At 40.3% G+C, this 21,944-nt stretch overlaps 1 protein-coding gene across 1 annotated transcript; it reads right to left on the bottom strand.

Moving 5' to 3' along the window:
• Nucleotides 1-3,613: 3,613 nt before the first annotated feature.
• Nucleotides 3,614-6,437, bottom strand: LOC146606992 (OX-2 membrane glycoprotein-like). Its single transcript, XM_085349103.1, has 6 exons — nt 6,398-6,437; nt 5,937-6,038; nt 5,518-5,766; nt 4,987-5,301; nt 3,951-4,032; nt 3,614-3,853 (listed from the first exon to the last, which is right to left on the bottom strand). Exons 1-6 carry the CDS (start codon nt 6,435-6,437, stop codon nt 3,802-3,804), a joined length of 840 nt encoding a protein of 279 aa, XP_085205229.1. The 3' UTR covers nt 3,614-3,801.
• Nucleotides 6,438-21,944: the final 15,507 nt, after the last annotated feature.

Here is a 21,944-nt window from a genome sequence, read left to right as displayed (position 1 = left end):
CTGTTATAGCGGACGCCCAGGACCACTATCTCTGAAACGTGATTCTGTACCCTTCGCTGGTAATAACGTCCGGTCAGAGACGGGGAATGACGTCAGAGTGGAAGAACTTTATTTACCACGAGCCCACATCAAACACACTCTCGTTGGCAAGTAAGGATGTGTGTCTGAAATTAATACAAATAAGAAATAATATAATGTTTAGCATTTCTCACACTTCAGTATTACAGAGAACACCATACCACATTACAAATGAACAGAACCAGAAAAAGAGCTTATCATAACAACATAACAGGATGGCATAAACACAGAATCATAATCAATTTAACCCTGGAGAACCCATGGGGTCAGAGCCGACTCCATTTGTTTTCTAGGGAAACAGGGTCCTCCAGGGTTAAGCCAATTCCCTCATTTATGAGTCAACACCACCCTCTAGTGGACACAATTACTCACTCAAAGGCCGCCAGGTTTACGCAGGCTTTATAAACAAGAACAAACTCGTATGCTAACTTAGTAACTCCATCAGGTAAAATCTTTGTGAACATTAACTCTCGGCAACAACTGAAACAACTTATAAATAAGGAACATCCTGTGGAGCCAGGCGACAACTTACTTACCTACAGCTGCTAACACACAAGGCAATAATAACAGCTGTTTACATTGATACATAACAGCAACAGAAATAAAATACTTTCCCAATGTGACTTACTGCGTCTATGAAGGCACACTTGCACGTGTTGTGCAAAAAACTGATTTTCAATGTTTCTGTGTGTTTTTTATGTGTAATATCGTTACATATGTTGCTAAATAGACTTTGGTGAACAGGTATTACAAAGGGGTTATATACAAAATTAAAGATTTACCTGTTTCTCAAGTATCTTTGTAACTGTGTTATTGTACTTACATTATAATCAATCAGCTCCCTTTTGTCCACTTAAAAATTGGCAAATACCGGAAATCAGTTTTTGGAAGACAATCACGTTTTGGCACAACACCCGCCTTAGTCTGATTCAATCCAAGTCCATAACTTGCCTGCAGGGAGACACAGCAAGGAGAGAACGGGTGTGCACTCTGATTGGCTATTGGCCCCTGGGGGAGTCATGCTCCTCCCATGCAGGTAACGCATGCCCTGGCAGGAGGACTTTTTAGCAAGGACCTTGACACTGTTGAAAGAATTTGCTTCCATAGAGACAAAAACCTGCAGATCTTTGAAGGATCATTTGGGAATCTCTAAACAGTGAAATAGTAAAACAACACAGTGATGGTGCGCATGAGGGAAAGAGCTTATACAGAGGTTAGATCCTGCCTTGAGACAGACACACGACTTATATCAGGTGGTAGCGTTGTTGTAGTCACTCCTGTCATCTCAATATGTACCCCACATATTTCTGGTGCTCAACAAAACTGCTTCCTCTCATTGACATGTCTCATTTCTGGAGAGGAAACGCATGTGTAAAAGTTGCACCTTCACTATAGTATTTCTGTCCTTCTCTTCTGTTCTTCTACCTTTAGCTTTGCTTGTTTTTGATCTGCTAATCTTTGCTACTCTTGGTAGAATGCGTTTATTCCCACAATGAACTTGCTGTTGCTACATTCGCGCATTATTGATATATCACCACCAATCGGAGTAATACATTCAAGTTTACTACTATGGTCAAATCGCATTAGAAATTAACAATTAAAAATTAACCTGCTAATGCAGGCTATTCCTTGAGTATTACTATTTACTATTACATTACATTACATTACTATTTAAACAAATTACACCACACGAAGTGAGAAAATATATGTTTATACTGTACAAGGTTGCACCATTAAACACTCTAACATGCCAGCTCACCATGATGATCATCACTAAAAAATGTAAACTTTCCCATCTATAACTAAAATACCTAACTCCCATATCGTCATATATACATTTGTTTTATTAAGATACAACTTCTCATATTTGTCAAGGACTCCAAAATATAAAAACGGAATTAACATAGTTTCATACTGTGCCGCCAAAAATTCAAATTGTACTGAACTCAGTTTCAGGTAAATTGTTCATCAGGTCACCATGGAAACACATAAACTAACAACTGAGTAAAAACCCTAAGACAAAAAGATAATATGTGAATATTATTATACAATAAACAAAGGCTATATTTAACAAGCACAGTCTTATTCCCAGTTTAAAATATGTGTCAGTCTGGTTTTCCCCTTCCATTTTAGTGGTATAGTTCACCCAAAGTACTATATGATTGACTAAATACTTCTACTATTACTCAACTCAGTTTAAAGAAAAAACCCAACATTCATATGACCGCTTTGACCAAGTACTTGTCAACAGTGAGAAATAAAAACTCCCTTTTAACAGGAACTGCTGGCAGAACCAGGCTCAGGGAGGGACAGCCACCTGCTGTGACCGGTTGGGAGTGAGATGAGGGAGACAAGACAAAAGACACACTGTGCAAGAGAGCCAGGGATTAATAATAACTAATGATTAAATGCAGAGAGGTGTATAAACACATAAATAGGGGAAAAGAAGAAACACTCAGTGCATCATGGGAAGCCCCCAGCAGCCTAGAGCCATTGCAGCGTAACTAAGGGAGGATTCTGCCACTACTACCATTATTACTACGGCTACTACAATTACTTCTAATCATAATGATCAGTTTTTGTGTTAATGGTGTTAACACAAACATGTTTCCTTTCTAGATCTGTATGTGTTTCAACAAATTATGTTTAACCTGGACTGAAAGTCTTTATGACAGGTAAGTAAAGAAAAAGAAAAATCCTTGTTTTGGTTTGCAAATTGTAGGTTTATCACAAGGATCCCAAAGAAGCTGTATGTCATAAATTACAGTATATTTTCAGCCAACCAGAGCCCTTTCAAGCAAAAAAAGAAAAAAAGAAAAGAAAAGAAAAATGAAAGAAATATTGTACAAATGAAATCAGACACACGGTTTAGACACATTTAATTAGCTCAACAATAAATAATATTTGAAAATAAATTATTAAAGATACATCAGTGCAAACATTTAGGATAACCACACCACAGGTTAATAACACATAATAAAGACTGGGACTAACTCACATTCATTTCACCACAGCTAAAGCTGGCATCTAGCTTAAATGTAAATTAAATGCATTTAAGCTAAATGCCAGCACATTTGCATACTGACTGCACTGTATTACTTAAAATAATATTTAATAATAGTACAAACACTGGAGTGCAAACTGCCAGAAAAGTGCCAAACTGAAAGTACACATTTACTACATAACATTTAAACATAGAAATTATTTTGTTGAGGTATTTGTTCAGATTTGCTAGGAACGTTTCCTTGAGTTGCCTCATGTGAGCCATGTGGACCCTGCATTTCCCTGATAGGACCACTAGATGGCAGCACAGCCCCAGTGTAATACCGCCTACGGGGTATTTCCTTACTTCCACACACACACACACACACACACACACACACACACACACACACACACTCCGGTTTACTGCTTAAATGTTCTGCATGCAATTCAGAAAAAACGAAAGCTATATTCCTATCACATCCTTGTGGCTTTGCACCGCTTCTTCTCCATGATATTTGTGTATTTTAATTTTTTTACATTCAGAGTCGGATGAAACATGTTTTGCTCAAAGCTCCATGACATTAAAGTGCTGAGTAGCGCCGTTCATAAGAAATGTCAATGGACAGGTCCACGCATGTGAAAGTTTGAAGCTACCTGCCAATGCTTGACCTTAATTCACAAAGGAAAGGGGTTTGTAATGCTTGCATCGCAAAAGGCAGCTAGAAAGTCTAACATTGGTTATGCATGCATGGAACATGATCCTTCTCTCTGGTTGTGCTTCCTAGAACTCCTAGAAAGAAAGAGAAAATAAAAAGAAAACAGTTTATCAGCTGGCTCATCTGTTAAGTAACTGCCTAAGATGCTATAAAACAGCACTAAAAACTCACCTTTTAATCACATACACTGCAACAGCTATACAGCAAACAATTATAGTGATGCAGATCAGTGCGATCGCTGACGGAGACGGTCCTGTCCCGGGAGAGAAAGAGCACCTGGTTAGTTTGTTCCAGAAACAAAATGACTGACGCTTCTCTGAAAGAGGAAAGGGGGGAGGGGGGATTTACATGGTCACACATTTACTGTTAAAGCCAAACAACTAATGTCCATCATCCGTCAGATGACCTCCCCAGAGAGCTACAGCTCATCAGCACCGCTCACTGTATCGTGACGTGGGTTTTTTTTTTTTAACTCGCCAGAAGCGAAACTGGCGTCATCGCCGTACTGAAAGCATCAGCTGACTCACAGCATAGCATTCACTCAGTCTGCTCTTAGTCACTTTTGTTTGTTATCTTTCTAGTGCGACACTCCTTGACTGCTTCATTGTCACGCAGTTTGTCCCAAGTCATCAGGAAATGGATTTAACATGACTTGGAATTTCAGGGAATTCCTGCGTTCCTGATAAGTGAAAAAAGGAACAAACAAACAAACAAAAACGACGCAGTTTAGTGAGCCTGAATTTTCCTGTTAGCTCTTAATCACAAACAGTAGTCTATGTTTTAGTTTGATTAGCACCAAATAGAACACAAAACCTGTTTAAGCAAGATTTGCATCCAAATATCACACTCTGGGCAGGCTGTGGTGCAGGAGTGACATCACTTTCAGTCAGTGCGCACTCTGCTGGGAACGTTCCAGGAAGCTGGGACCAGATCACCACAGGGACTTCCTACCTGCATCATTTTCTAAACAACCGCAGCTAAGGTGTCACTCAAAACTCTGTCTCATAATTTCACTCTTCACTTCCCGATAGTTAGATATTTAGTAATAGTTTCATGGAAGTCTTTTTCCCTGTAAACTCCACCTACGCTTGAATTAGATGATTAGAATGAACTCCCAGCGCTTGTTCATTTATTAGGAATATTTTGTTTCCAAGCATTACGCCAGTGTTATACATAAATGCGGTTACATAAAATGACTCGTGCATACTTCTCTGGTCATCCCCGTCCGCCGATGCAGAGGAGGAGAAAGCGATCCTCTCTTCCCTCTCTCCAATTTTTCCACGGTTCAGAACACACGCCGCGTGTCCACTCCAACCGGGAGGTACTTTCACAGTTATGTTGCTGCTGGTGTTGAACGTGTGGTCGCTGTTTTTTACTGTCACCGTCTGTGGTTCTTCTGCGATTGTGGCTCCATCTGAAAGGTTCCACTCTATGGTGGGAGCTGGTTTGCCTGTGGCGGAGCAGCTAAACACAACTTCTCCATCTTGCTTTGCGTGGTGCATTGTGTTCACCTTTGATATCCCTTTACGGACAAATTAAATATTGATCAGTTTGAGAACTGCAGCCAGCTTAATGTCACAAGTAACAGTAATAATAAAGGTCAGGATTTTTTCCTCTCTTTAACAAAAAAGAAAAAGAAAAAAAAGCTGGCTCTATTTTTTTCTTAACATAACGGCTCTCTCAATTTCAGAGGTTACTTATAATGTCCGTTCATATGAATGGGTTTGCAGCAATCTACCTTGCACTTTGAGGCAAATCTGGCTTCCTTTTGAGCCGCCAGGAAAGGTGTTAAAGGCGCAGAATAAACAACTCTCATCCTCCCATGTGAGATTCGTCAGTTTGATCGCCGAAGGGCTGAAAGACTCTTTCGTAACGAGCACTTTTCCACGGTAGGGCGTTTTTACTTCTATTCCAAAGCGCTCGCTGTATGTTGCCATGTCCTCCACTGTCCCCTTGACGAACCTTTGCCAAGTAACCTGCAGCACACCTGCCGGTAAAAGCCAAAAGGTAATCCAGTAAGCACCCTGCATAGAGTGTGTTAATATTTAACTAATGTTCTGGATAACATCAGCAGCTCAGAGATTAGGATCTGGGCGAGGACAACAACTAAATAATAGAATTCATAATAATAATAATTTAAAAAACAAACAAGCGCACCTGTGGAGTTTGACAGCGCGCACCTGTAGTGCGCATCACTGCCGTACTCAGCTGTTGTGTTTCCGTGTACACTGACTGAAGCCGAGGCTGAAATACTGGAAGCTGAATGAAAGTAAGTGCAGATTCGATAGGAAAAAAAGCTTTTATGCTACTCAGTAATGCAGCACAGTAAAAAGGAACAGACCTGACAGTTAATCTCCTATATAAACTGTAAATTTCACCAAAATACAACTCGCACAATTTTTTTTTTTTTTTGCATTTTTACTTTAAAATCCTGGTACAACTCTTTAAATGGTATAATACATAATAATACATTTCCCTCTGCATATTAAAAGTCTGGATCTGGATGATCTGGATCATAAAACCATAAAAAGGCAGGGTTGTAAAATTCTGTATCATATTATTATGATTAATATAATAATAGCAAATAATATAAAGGAGCTGCGTTTAGAGAGACTTACCTTTGAATAAACAAAAAACAATCAGGAGGAGGGACATCATCTTTGCTTCACTGCTGTGTAGTCAACACTTTCGTTTTGTCCCTGTACCGGCTATTTATGCTGCTCAAAATGAAACTTTAACAGGGAATTCCCTGACTGAGTGCGGACCCATATGAAACCCTTTGAGGTAAGACAAACGCATGATTTCTGGTTGTATTTCAGCTCATAAGCTTCTCATAAATGAGGCACTGATTGGTGGTTTGATATATTTTTGCAAGATATGAAAAAAAAAATTAAGTCAAATACACGGTGTGCCTAAAACTTTTTTGAAGAAATACTTGATTAATGCAAATAAATGTACATTAATTGATACATTTTCATTGCATTCATTCTGTTTGATATTCCATTTCTTCCCATTAATTTGCCAATATAATCATATTTTTTTCAGGCAGTATTTTGGCACATTGATTAGCACGGTTGAGTTCAAGTCCACAATCAAGCCAGGCTCTCTCTGTGTGGAGTTTTCATGTTCTTCCCATGTTTCTCTCTGGGTACTCTGGCTTCCTCCCAAAGACATGCAGTTAGTGCTGTTAGGTTCATTGTCGATTCTAAATTGCCCATAGGTATAAATGGTTGTCTGTCTCTATGTGTTAGCCATACAACAGACTGGTTACCTGTTGCCCTAAGACAGCTGTGATAGGCTCCATGACCAGTTTGCTCGTCTTTGTTCTCACGTCAAAGAGGGGTTTCCAAAAGTCATTATTAAACTAAGCTGGAAATCCCTTTGGAAGACCTTGTAGACCGGGGGTGGGCAACTCCAGGCCTCGAGGGCCAGTGTCCTGCAGGTTTTAGTTGTGTCCTTGATCCAACACAGCTGATCTAAATTGCTAAATGACCTCCTCAACATGTCCTGAAGTTCTCCAGAGGCCTGGTAATGAACTAATCATTTGATTCAGGTGTGTTGACCCAGGGTGAGATCTAAAACCTGCAGGACTCCGGCACTTGAGGGCTGGAGTTGCCCACCCCTGTTCTAGACTATGGGCAAACTGTAAATCATTGTGCAATAAAGGGACTATGTCTATGATCAGCATAAAGGACTCTAGAGAACAACGTTTGACCTTTGATAAATCTCGCCTTGGAAATTTTTGGAGATCTTTTTGGCACATTATTTTTCATCCACTCTTCCTTATCTTGGGCCTCTGATAATTTTGTACTTGTTTCTGCAGGACTAAGCAGGTATCAGTCATCATGTTGGCAAAAGAAATCACAGAAAAGCAAAAACGTGTATCCTGATACTGAAAACCCCATTTTTTTAAGGCTTTCTCCAACATAAGACTATCTGCCCCAATGACAGGAATGACCCACACCTTTTTTACATCTTGGCTCATCTGAAGAATCATATGATGACTAGTGGGTTGATGACCCTCAAGACAGCCCACACCGGGGGTTTAATAAACTGTGACTCTCCACCAGCTGTTGTAGAACTGAAGAAGCTTCTTGAAAAAGAGATAACACATCTTCAAAAACCTAAAGACATCCAGTTGCATTTTTTAAGCTCTCAAGATTAGAGAGAAGATATACAGAAATATTAGAAAGAGAACTCCTTAAGCGCCTTGAGGTGACTGTTGTGATTTGGCACTATATAAATAAAATGTAATTTAATTTAATTCAATAATCTGATGATCCTCGATGAGCAAGTATCTGGCGAGAGTAGGAAGGAAGGGCCCCTATTTAACAGGAAGAACAACCAGATTCAGGGTGTCATGAAATGAGGAGGAGGACCCCCAAATGCTGTCTTCAACAGACAGATTTAAAGGAAAACTTAAGTGAAGGTTTTGAAGATAACATAGTCCAACAGGAAGCTAAAGCCGTGGAATCCAGAAGAGTCATGTGATCAAAAAACTTACTGGCAACACACCATGACAGATGACTAATCCACCAATAAAACAGATTAGAGGGCGTCTTTTAAGCAAGAGCCACTTAAGGGAAATGAATACAACTATGGAGAACACACAGGTATCAACAATCATGGAAAAAAGACTAGGGGAAATACAACTGATTACTAAACATGTGAGACAAACACTACCAAAGTAAAACAGGAAACAAATAACATTTTACAAAGATAGCAAGATACAGGAAACATGGGGGAACCAGAACAAACAGAATCAGGGAATATAAGCAAACTATAACCGAGAACTAAAATAGACAGCAAAACTAAAACTAGGGATAGCCTGAGGATATACGCAAAGAAACCAACCGTGAATATCTGCAAGAAAAAAAATAGCAACTCAAAGCACAATAACAGAAGAATCACAAAAAGAAACACAAACCTTAAAACAAAACCTAGTGTCCGTGACATAGAGAGGGACAGTCATCTACAGCAAGAACAAGCAGGACAAAACAAGGATCCAAGGATTTCATGTACAAATTTCATCATCATCATCATCATCATCATCATCATCATCATCCATAACAGTCTACAATTCAGATCTCGGATGCAAAATATAGGCTATGTGTCTTGACAGGCTAAATTATGCAGATATATTCTAAATGTCAATTGCCTGCATGTTATATTTTTACACTCGACATAAATAATGTAATTTAAATCAAATCAAATCACTTCTATTGTCACATCACATGTTCAGGTACACTGGTACAGCACATGCCAGTGAAATTCTTGTGTGCGAGCTTCACAAGTAACAGAGGTGTGCAAAATGCAACAACATAAGAACAAGCAAAATATAAGGATGGGAATTTGAAAATTATAAGAATAAATATAATATGCATACTAAATATGTATATATACATGTGTGTGTGTGTGTGTGTGTGTGTGTGTGTGTGTGTGTGTGTATATAAATCAAATAAAATATACAGAGGTCAGCAGTTGGATACTTTGAAAAACAAGTGGCATTTATGTACAGTATGGAGCGCTGTTAACCCTGTTAAGACTATTCTCTGTCCCCTCAGTCATACCCTCTTCGGGATGGTTGGGCTTATCTGATGTTTCCAAAACATCCCATTAAAAAGAGTTCTATCAGTGTTACACAGATCATACTGGAACCATTAAATTCTTTTTCTTTTACTCTTAAAGTGGCAGGATATCAGTGATTCACTGTGTATGTACTGGACTCCACAAAATAAACTTGGCTAATAACTTCAGTAATATGAATTGATTTTGTTTTGTCCACATTATCTCTCTGTTAGCTGTCCTTTGACACATCACAGGCTCTACAAAGGTTCACCTCAGGTGTCTTGTAAAAGTGTAAGCCAGCCCAGCCTGATAGCTCGTCCTTTTAAAGCCACAATAAGCCTGGACTATCCGAGTGAAATCCTCAACTGAGTTAATATTTTACCTCATTTAATATGTATTCTATTATTTAATTATTTGAACAATCTTTGCCAGAACTTTGCCAGAACTGCTTGATTGTCAAAGGCTGTCAATAGTTTTATAACAGACACTGGTCCAGCTCAACAGATCAACAGATACAAAAAAAGAACAATGTCCTATATGTATGTATATTTGTGTGTGTGTGTGTGTGTGTGTGTGTACAATGTTCATATATAGGGATGGATACCGGTATCCGGTGCCATCTGACATAAACGGTAGTAACCAGACCGAAAAGCAGCGCACATTTCGGTGCTTTATTTCGGTGCTTTTTTTTCCTGAGCTGTGATACACTTTAGATTCTAGCCAATCATTTTACGTTTCCGAGGATAGTAGGCGGGTCCAGGTACGTACGTTCTTTTAGAGCAGAGCTACAGATTAAAAATGCCCAAGGCGAAGCGGTCAAAAGTCTGGCTGTACTTCACAGCAAAATATGCAAATTCAGCAGCAACAAGTGCTTTAAGCTGATATTGTGATACACCTCGAATCCGATGAAACACCTGGCGATGCATAGCGGGTTTTTTTAAAGCCGAGAAATGCGCCGCATTTGATAGCTTGCTGCGAGACCTCACACCGAGCACATCTACTGCGGGTGTGGTGCCTGTTATGACCCGGAGTTAGCAACATCCTCCGAGAACCTGAAAAGGAGAGTCCTGGCCCCTAGCCCTGCCAGTGTAGCAGAAATGATGACGGATGATGATGGCAGCAGCAGCCGTTCTTCTCTGCGTGAGGAGCTTAATGTTGTTCGTGTGTAATTTACGTTGAGTAGGCTAACCATGTTATTATTACATTAATGCAGTAAGGTGAACTAGCAAACACCATCATAGCTACATGCAGCTGTCTTCTTGTTTGATGGCAGATACTCCCTTCGGGTGGCTGTAGCTCAGGTGGTAGAGCAGGTCATCTACTGATCGGAAGGTTGGTGGTTCGATTCCCGGCTTCCCCTAGTCTGCATGCCAAATATCCTTGGGAAAGATACTAACCCGAAATTGCTCTCCGATGCATTCATCGGAGTGTGAATGTCAGTTGTGCTTGTGCGAATGGGTGAATGCACAAGTTGTGTAAAGCGCTTTGAGTGCTCAGAAGAGTGGAAAAGCGCTATATAAGAACTAGTCCATTTACCATTACCATTCACCCTGGCCAAAAAGGCTAAAATGACCAAAGAAAAAGTGGAAAACAGGTAAACATGAGAGGTTTTTGGATAAAGTTTGTGTTTTTTCCATTGTTTAAGCACTGCTTCCAGCCAAGAGTGATACCATATATGCCCCATAGCTGCAGAAAAGGCTAACATTGTTATCTTTTTACAAAAACCAGCTGAACATGAGAGGTTTATGGACCAATTTTGTGTTCTCCATTCTTTAAGCACCGGTTTGAGCACCGTTTAAGCACCGGCACCGTTTCAAAAGTACCGGTTTGGCACCGATATCGGATAAAACCTAAACGATACCCATCCCTATTCATATATGTTTGTGTGGACCAAAGATTTGAATGTTACTGTACCTGTGAGGACCACCAGCCCTTATGGGGACAAAACACCTGTCCCCGTGAGTTTGAAGGCATTTTCGAGACTCAAAATGTGGTTTTACTGACAGGTTGGCAATTCGGTTGTGGTTAGGTTTAGGCTAAGGGTTTGGATTAGACATTCATTTTTGATGTTTACAACAACAACAACAACAACAATCTTTATTTATAGAGCACATTTAAAAACCAACGGCATGCCAAAGTGCTTAACATAAAACAAATTAACACAAGTAGGGTTAGGGTAAGCAGCTAGGGAAAGCATTGTGTCAGTTAGATATCCTCACTAAGATATGAAACCAAAGAGCAAACTCAACATGAAGTCGTGTGTGTAAGAAAGCAAAACAGTACTTGAGGTTTTGAGTACCACAGATAAAGCCGTCATCACACATTTGGATTCCAGTTCCTCTGACACACTCAGAAATGATGTCAGTAACATACTGGCAAAGACATAATTGTTAAAAAAAAGAGTTTCTAGTGGGATGGCTGTTTAGCGCCGAATTCTTGCTGAATCAAGCCTCAGCTATTTTAACGTCACTTAAAAAGGCAGTGACTCACACTTACAAGACTACTGTAAGGTAGTCATGTATTTGTCGGCTTACCACTTTTTTCTTCTCTGTTTACAACATCTCCAGTAATCTCAAATGGTCAAAAGAAAAAAAGAAAACCCCAAAAGCAGAAGTCCCCAGACCATTTGTAGTTTTGTTGTTATGTGTTACTGAAGGCTGATGGTAAGTATTCGTGTGGTTTTTGACAAATATGCCTTCAATTGACGTCCAAACCTGTGCTGGGGAAGTTTGTCCAGATGAGGGGGCAGTAGGTAAGTAAGGTACCGTGGAACAAAAGAAAAAGCATAAAACAGGATTTTAGGAGCATATTTTATTTCTGGCTTTTTGCTAAACAGAAAATAATCAACAAAAACAGTTTTTGCACTCTAAGTAAGTAAGTAAGTAAAATTTTATTTATATAGCACATTTCTAGATAAAAGATCACAAAGTGCTTTACAAGGCATAAAACAAAAACAGTCAAAAGTTTAAAAAATGCAATTTTAAAAAGATGTGTTTTTAGCTGTTTTTTAAAAGTAATCACTTAGTCTGCAGATCTTAAGTTCTGAGGAAGAGAATTCCACAGTCTGGCGGCCACAGTGGCAAAAGCTCGATCACCCCTGGTTTTCAGTCTTGTATACTGAATAACAAGTAGGCCCTGATCACAAGACCTCAGGGACCTACTAGGAACATAGGGCTGTAAAAGTTCAATGATGTAGGCTGGTGCTTGTTCTTGAAGAGCTTTAAATGTCAGAACCAAAATCACTCTGTCAAATGATGCTTCACGCCAGCCTTGTGTTAAGTCTTAATGAGCTCCACTTCAGCCTCAGCATTATGCCAAACATGTTTGTGTTGCAAAGGTTGTATTTCTTTATAAATCACGTGACACTTCAACACTTTTATGAGGTCTTTTATGACGTTCGGTGTTACCTGGTATTACCCAATTTACCACAGTGCAGTAAGTCACACCCTGAGTACAATGCACTTGTGTAATCCTGAAACTATTGTGATGTGGTTTTATCTTAAGGAAATGTTAAACAGAGTTCCTTCTTACTGCAAATTGAAACAATGACTCTTATATTTTTCTTGTACATTGATCTTTGCAGAAGTTTTCAGTGATACATCGGCAGGAACGCACTTCAGATTGTTTCCATCTTCCTAATGAGCCTCTGGCACATTACCCATAAAACAAACTATCAACGTCTCCTTCTGATATCTTGTTTGCAAAACAACCGAGGATAGAGGGAAGTTTCTTAAACATTGTCACATGACAGGAAAGAACCTGGCTGCTACTCACAGGGCAGGGGTTCCTCCAGTATAGGTGAATACCAGGTACGGCAGGAATTGAAACCACAAAAGATCCTCATACAGATAACAAACATATTTAAAAAATGTCTTGGTACTGCAGAGTGAGCTTGAGATAAATTATCAGTTTCATTCTGAAGATTCCAGGAAACTATTCCATGACTGCTTTATGAGTCATTAGAATTATACAGATGAGATTGCACTCATACTTCTGATTTATGAGACAGAATAGAGTGCAGAGATTTTGAAATCAGGGACTTACTGTAGGAGGAAAACAGGGAAGAACCTATGATACCAAACTTCTGCAATACGGCAGTGGGAGCACAGGCAGGAACTGTGTGATTATCATTAGAAGCAGTATTACTTAGGAATCTTACTTGCAGAGGATACTTCTCTGGTTTTCTGACTTATCTCGTCACACCAGCTACAGATAGTCACACACTGGCTCTCAGCTGCAAAGCAACAGCTTTATTTGATTTCGCCCACTTTGAAGCAGTAAAGACGTCCAGTGTTTATGTTAAATAATGACTGCAATGAGCCTTCAGTAAAGATAAATCTACTGACGCATTTCATGTTGCAGCAGTTTCTCTTGGTTATGTAGACATCTTTAAGCTTCCTTTAACTTTCACTTTCATCTGTGTAGAAAGCAGAAGCCCAGCTTCTTACTAAATGACCTTTCCAGCCTCACAGGTTTGATAAATGACCTTTTGACAACTGAGTAATTTTAAAGTTACAGGTAATTTGCATGAACATGAGAGAACGTAGAGGTTGTCACGTGCAGTAAGATGCTGAGTTTGTTCCTCCAATCAGGATAGCTGACACGTTTCCGTTAATTATGCTGAGACAATCACTTTTAATGATTGTTAATGTCTTCTGTTTTTGCAACTCTCACCGCACAGAAGGAAGGGCTTTCAGCTTCCTGACCTCACAGTTCCTCTATGTTGGTTAGAAAGGGAATATTAAACCAAAGCAGCAGGGGAAAGCCAGACAAGGGGAAAAACAAAGGATTTCTAACATCCTCCTCACTTCAGGTGTAAGAAAAGAAATTACTGTTATTGTGCAGACAAGTCTGATCTACTTCCACTTTTCATCAAAATTCTAAGTAAGCCACATTTAAAAGTGCAGCTATAAATGACTGATCTATCACAAGTTGCATATGCATGTAAAATATCTAAAAAGTCAATTTTTTAAAAATGTGTTTCACTTAACAGTAAAGAAAAGTGTGCATCAGGAAACAACTAATCCCAGCCTGAGGGTCTGACCAAGAGCAAGCCTATATTTAGGTGCATCAGTCCAGCTCAGAGTAATATACAGGAAATGCCATCATGAACATCTGTGCACTGTCAGTGAGAACGTGTGACAGGATCTACGTAAAAACAAAAAAAGAGAGAGAAGTTCAATTTTAGCATGTGCCCTTTTCTGAAGAGGGAACTATATTTGACTAAAAAAAAATCACACATGCACACAAACAGCTGCAGACCTCATGAAATAATGTCAACCATAGATTAACTTACCTCATCCCCTGTTACTAACAATATGAGGGGAAAATAGCATTTTATTTCAAAGTCTGCCTGCCCGTCAGCTAAAACGATCCTGCAACACAAACACACATGATTGACTTTAGCTGGGTCCTCCTTTGGAGAAACACAGCTTACCACATTATTAAAAAAAAGACAAATTATGACCACTTCCCTAATTTACAATATTTTTAACCCCCTCTGACATATTGATGCAAGATGCATATAACTGAAAAAGCAGGCTAGCGCTTCTTCTGATCCTGAACAATAAACTGATCCTCAGCGTCACACTGACCGAGTCTGAAAAGGTCAGATGTGTCAAAGTTACCCTGAAGACTCAAATGTGGGTGAAAGTTGAAAAGTGGAACACATTTAACAAAATGAAACCTCAAGATGACTGTTGCAGGGAAAAGTGTTTTCAGTGTTTTCAGGTGTTTATCGAAGCAGGTACACAGGCTGAGTGGCACTTGGGTAGAGTACTAAACAGTCATGAGAACAACTCTTTTACCAGGGCTGAGCTGCAGTACTGGAAGCTTCAGACTGAGTAAATAGTAAAGCAAAAGCAAGCAGAGTGAGGGTGGGTCAAGCTTGTATAAAGGTAACTATTTAGCAGGCTTTCCAACAAGTCTCTGCATGCATAGAAAAACAACAACAAGGAGTGGTGGTTGGGAGCTAGGTTTAAGGGCAGCACTGACTGAAGATGGAGAACAGGTAACACGGGGCTTCCTGAAACCACACCCACCACTGTAACACCCATGCATGCATTCACACAGGCAAGTGATTTCAAGTACATCCTGAGGACATCAAGGAAATCTCAATATTATCACATTCTTTATAAACTGTTTTCAATTTTCAAATGTCTCAAAAATCAAAAGCGACCTTTCCTTTTTTAAATGATGCTACTCCGTTACAAGTATCTCATATCAGCGTCTGCAGAGGACCCTGCACTCAAGGGGTCATGGCCAATGTTCCCTCTAAGCTGCGCGCGTGTGCAATTGCGCACTGCTGGCACGGTCTCTGCGCACAGAAAATCTGCATTGCCATAGTCAGTGAGTGACTGGCTGCTCCTAAAATGGGATTAGAACGATGCCACCTTATCCCATAATCCAGCAAATGATGCGATTCACATTCGTATACGCAGCTAATCAACGTGGTTGACAGGCTATGACAGCGTCCTTATGTGCCGACACCGGTGTTTTAGCTAGCAAAGCGGCGTGGCTGATGTGGAGTGAAGCCATGTTAATGACAACGTGTACAACCACTGGAGATGTGAGCAGGACAGACGGAACAATTGACGGGAACAGTGTGGACTTTATACCAGTTTTTAAATTGTGTTGATCGGCCACGTAAAACCAGAGTTATGATAAAAAAATATATATACATATATGCAATGTTTTTGTTTTTTTTTTCCTATTGTTGTTTACATTTACTGCAGGAAGAAATGGTAAAAACAGCATTTTATAAGGAAAACGCTCTCCCAACCCTCGCAGCCTTTCCTATTGGTGGAAAAATGCATCATGTGGACCAATCAAAAAATTATATGGCAACATGGAATTTAGTTGTTTAGGAAGGGGGAAGTTTTAGGAGAGATTTGCGACGTTTAGCGCAAATCTTGTGTAGTTAGTGTGTAGTGTAGTCAATAATTTTGTTGTGTGTGTCAGAACAATGAGGCGACTGCTGAATGTTACAGGTGTTACAGCAGTGATACATCTGCTGCTGTCAGGCCTGCAGGTATCAGGCTGTTGTTCTCCTTCATCTCATAGTTACGGAGCCCTGCAGGGGACATGGGAGAGAAAAAAAAATTAAGACGGACTTTTGCGAGATCTCGCAAAAGTCCGTCTTAATTTTTTTTATGAAAAAAAAAAAAAAAAGTTGTGTTTTCAAAATTGGAGTTCAAGTAATTTTTACTTCCAATAGTGTTAACATACTACACAGGTCATGAACAAGATTTTTTAAATTTTCATTGTAAGTGGGCTAAAGCACTTAAGTAAAAGTAGTTCAACATAAATGTAAATGCTGTAATTTGATTATTTTAATAAACCATGTAACTTGGATGGATTCGATGCTGGCGTGACCACAGTGCACACGTCTGCTGTTGCTCACAGTGGTCCAAGTGACGCTCAGGGAGTTTGTGTGTTTGCTCAGACACATGAAAAATTAGAGGAACATTGTTCATGGCTGTGCGGGGTCAGGTTTTTCCAGACTGATGAATTAACATCCTGAGGGAATAAAAAAACAACTTCCTGCTTGAGGAAAACCTTCACGACTGAGCCAAGACAAATATGGTCATTACACATATCCATCTCTGTTCTATTTGCTGCCACTCATGTTTCTGTAAAGACATCTTAGCTTCCTGAATGATTTACTTGAGTGACTGAAAGCCTGATCTTTGCACAGCATGCACTAGCTCTGCAGAACATGACGGAAAAGCACCGCTTTAAATAACTGAGCATCGAAGTCAGAGTAAAAATATACTTATGTTGATTTAAAGAAAGCTGCTGACACTGTTGAACTATGTACCAGTCTGTGACGCTTATCCAGAAATGACTCAGCTCAGTTTCTCTGTTTTTACTGGCACTTATGCGATAACAACAAAATAACACGAAAGACTTGCAGTGCATAAAGAAAAGGGAAGTGAAATTGGCGAATTATTGTTGACTGTTTTATTTTACTTACATGTAGAATCTGAACTCACAGTTATTGCTTCTGTATTGGAAACAATGCAAACACACACACACACACACACACACACACACACAAAAGTTAATGATCGCTGCAGTTTATGAGAAAATATTCGCATCAAAACTAAAAAATGCTAAATGAATGATCAAAAAAATATCTTTTTTTTAACTATTTCAGCTGATTTATAGACTGTTTACTTAAAGTTTACTTAAAATATATTAACGAATTTTAAATCAGCTGATTCTGATCAGCGCTATGTTTGTCACACACATTACTTCTAGACTGATAATAGTGCATGTAAAAAGAATCCCGAGAAATAACGCCACCTTGTGGACAATATGCCAAACTAATCTTCTCAAGGTTATAAAAAGGGTGATGACACTGTAGGTTTCCTTCTAATGGAGCCTTAGCTTGACGCTCCGCTTGGTCCCTCTTTCCTTATCCACAAAAAACAAAAAACGAAACCGCAGTCCTTGATAGTTTCTCAATATTTACTTCAAAAGTCCAAACAGGTACACAGCAACAGAATTCCAAATTACAAAAACTTATAAAGGTCAATTCAAAATGGATGAAGAGAGATTGCGAGGTCAAAAAACCATATGGCTCCACTCTCCTCTCGCCCAACTTCCTGTTTTCTGCACTATCAAAATAAAAGCATACATTTCAAATTAAACTGCATGTAGGCTTCTACATTACCGGCCCCTAATTGTTATCAATGTCTTTGAAACAATTACTACAAAATCTTTAACTTAAATGAAAAGATCTATGGCTACATCACTTAACTGAACTTCAACTATCTTAAAAGAATCTTCTTTCACTTTCCTCCCCTCAGAGGAAACTAGTTCTTGATTTTCGAAGAGTGCATCAATTATCTTCAGCTTCTTGCAAAAGGCACAGCTTTGTAACTGGTCGACAAAGCTCATTGGTCTTGGTCTTTACTTTCACCTGACGCACCAGATCTTTCTGGTCTGGAAAGGTCTCTACGATTCTTCCTAGTGGCCATGAATTTCTGGGTGCTGTGTCATCTACGATCAGCACAACATCACCAACATGGAAATTTCTCTTAGGTGTAGTCCATCGTTGACGCTCTTGGAGCTGCATGAGGTATTCCTTGCACCAGCGTTTCCAAAAAATGTCTGCAAGATATTGGATTTGTCTCCACCTGCGATTTACATACTGGGCATCCTTGTTGAAGATTCCTGGGGGTAATTCTGGCTTAACCTTCAGCAACAGGAGATGGTTGGGTGTTAAAGCCTCCAGGTCATTGGGATCTGAAGATTCCTTTGTAATAGGCCTGCTGTTTATAATAGCCTCAGCTTCACACAGCAAGGTGTGGAGACCTTCTTCATCCAACAGTTGTTCTTTTACTGTGACGTTCAAAATTTTTCTCACTGAGCGGATGAGTCTCTCCCAGCTTCCTCCATGGTGAGATCCTGCTGGTGGATTAAAATGCCATTGGATCCCCCTTTGCTGCAATGATTTTATGATCATACTGGAGTTCCATTCTTTAATTGCTTTCTTTAACTCACTGTTAGCTGATCGGAAGTTGGTTCCATTATCCGAGTACATCTCTTTAACTTGTCCTCTTCTGGCAAGGAATCTTCTGATGGCGTTGAGACACGCATCAGTGTCAAGTGAAGATGCAACCTCCAGATGTACAGCTCGTGTGGTAAGACATGTGAAAATGACACCATATCTTTTTACTTGACTTCTTCCCCTTTTTACCAGGAATGGACCAAAGTAGTCAACACCTACTTTGGTGAACGGAGGGTCATCAGGCAGGATCCTGCATTTTGGTAAATCTGCCATTATTTGTTTGCCAGTACTTCCGTGTAGCCTTTTACAGGTGACACATTTTGACAAGAACCTTCTAATGGCTCCATTTGCTCCAGGGATCCAAAATTTTTGACGCAGATGAGCCAACATGTGATTCCGTCCGGCGTGAGCTGTAACATCATGGGTATGTCTTAACACAAGCTGTGTGATATGTGACTCCTTTGGCAAGATGACTTGCTGCTTAGCATCATCTGGCATCGCTGCTCGACTCAACCTTCCTCCAACTCTTATGACTCCATCTTGCAGTACTGGAGTCAACTTGTAGAGAGAGCCTTTTTTCTTCACCCTTTGATGTTCTTTCAGCATTGCCAAGTCCTGTTCAAAACTTTGCTTCTGACAGTACTTCACAATTTCCATTTCTGCTTTAGACAAATCATCACAGGTTAGATTTTTTCCCTTGAAAGCTTTCTTGAATTGGCTCATCCTGATTTCCTCACTCATTGTGCTTGCTTCCTTTCTCTTTGCTATTAATTCCTTAAGCAAACTCTTCAGTTTCATGAACCAGGCTACAGCACGCTTTAGCTTTGTCCAAGATGAGTAGTGATTCATCAGCTGGTCTACTGCGTCTTTGAGCCCTTGCATCTGAATGACATGTGTCTGAGCTTCTCTTTTGACCTCTAAGTCATCAAAATCCAGCATTCTGGGATCTGGATTCTTCGGCCACTGATCTTCTGAGCAGAATAGGAAACTTGGTCCCGAAAGCCAATCGCCACATTTTAAGAATGCTGCAACAGTCTGTCCTCTAGAGACATGATCTGCTGGATTCAAAGTGGTATTGACATATCTCCACTGCCGAATGTGAGAATGGCTCAAGATTACTGAGATCCTATTAGAAACAAAGGTCTTGAATCTTGTGCCTTCACTATTCAAGTACTTTAGCACAGCCGTGCTATCTGTCCAAAAAACAGATTCATGCAGTTCTACTTCTAGTTCCTTCTTTAGAAGTTTATCCATCTTCACTGCAACTGTTGCGGCAATCAGTTCCATTCGTGGGATGGTTGGACACTTCAAAGGTGCAACCCTTGCCTTTGCCATTACCAAGGTGGACTGAGTCTCGCCACTTGCATTGCGCAGCAACAGGTAGCTTGCTGTGCCATAAGCGTCTTCGCTTGCGTCAGCGAAATGATGCAACTGCGCAAAGACTGGTGCACCAAACTGCTTTGACTTGATGCTCCTGTCAACTCCAAAGTCGTCAAGCCTTTGCAAATCTGCAACCCACTTATTCCAGCTCTTAATGACGTCCTCCGGTAGGTATTCATCCCAGCCGTATTTCCTCCGACATAAATCGTGCAAGATTTTTTTCGCACACAGAATCACCGGAGCAACAAATCCCAGTGGATCAAAGATGGAGCTGAGAAGGGAAAGCAGTCCTCTTCTAGTGTTCGGTCTGTTTTTAAGGTTGATCTTGAACTTGAACTGATCTGATTCAGCACACCACTGAATTCCCAATGCTCTTTCCATCGGCAAATTACTCTCGTCCGGATTCAGAACTTTAAATCCTTGTGCTCTTTCTTCATCGGGAATTGAGTTGAGCAACTTTCTGCTGTTGCTTGACCATTTTGTTAGTCGAAATCCGCCTTTTGCCAACATGTTCCTCAAGTCAGAACACAGGGTGATTGCTGCATCTTCCTCTGCAATTGACTTAAGACAGTCGTCCACGTAAAAATTTTTCTTGACTGTCCTTGCAGCTTCTTGACCAAATTCCCTTTCGAAATCAGTAGCGCATTTCTGAAGTGCAAAAGATGCAACACTTGGCGAAGAGGTGGCACCAAAGATGTGGACCAACATTTTGTGTTCTGCAAGCTTCTCCTTGTAATTCCCATCAGACCACCAAAGAAACCTGAGGAGATCTGTATCTTCCTTGCTGACTCTGACCTGGTGGAACATGGCCTCCACATCAGCCATTACTGCCACAATCTCCTGTCGAAACCTCAGGAGGACTCCCACCAGTGAGCTTGTCAAATCCGGTCCCTGCAAGAGATGCTGGTTCAGCGATGTTCCTTGAAAGCTTGCCCCGCAGTCGAAGACAACACGTAACCTTTGCTTGACCGGATGTCTCACTCCATGATGAGGCAAATACCATGTTCGTCCCTCCAGTGACTTACATTCAGCATCGTTCAGTTTGATCGCGTAACCCTTTTTTAGGATATCATCCATATATGCAACATATTCCTCGTAAAACTTGACATCTCTGGTGAATCTTTTCTGTAAGTTCAGCGCACGTTGCACTGCGACTTCTCTGTTGCTTGGCAAGCACAGCGCCTTGCTTCTCACTGGAAGACAAATACTATAATGGCCATCCTCCAGTTTTGCAGACTGAGACACCATGTTCAGAAACTGACGATCTTCCTTGGACATTTCAAGATTTTCGTCTTGTCCTGCATCAGGAAAGTCCTGCTTAAACTGTAGCTGCCAGAGCTCTTCCAACCTGGCTACTGATATCCTATTCACAGTCACTTGTGCCGATCTGTTTCTCCCACTCATGTCGCCTCCACTCCTAAGTGGTCCATTTACTGTCCAACCTAATATTGTTCTCACTGCGTAGGGTCCATTGTCCACGCTGTTTACCACCTTAAGCGGTTCCATGGCTTTGGGAACATTCACTCCTATGAGTAATCCAACATCCGCTTGGATAGTGGGAAGTTTCACTTCCGTCAGGTGTGACCACCTGTCAACATCTTCTTGGCTTGGGATATTGTTTTTACTTACAGGAATGTGGTCTTGTGCATACACCTCTGAAAGTTTAATAAACTGGCTACCATCCAGACTACTGACTTCCA

Source organism: Diplotaxodon limnothrissa, unplaced genomic scaffold (genome assembly GCF_057381915.1).
Source record: "Diplotaxodon limnothrissa isolate DT_005_m unplaced genomic scaffold, D_limnothrissa_male_GT1.1 unmapped_scaffold_1, whole genome shotgun sequence".
Taxonomy (NCBI): domain Eukaryota; kingdom Metazoa; phylum Chordata; class Actinopteri; order Cichliformes; family Cichlidae; genus Diplotaxodon; species Diplotaxodon limnothrissa.
Note: the sequence above shows the minus strand (reverse complement) of the source record. Positions and strands in the feature narration are given on the sequence as shown.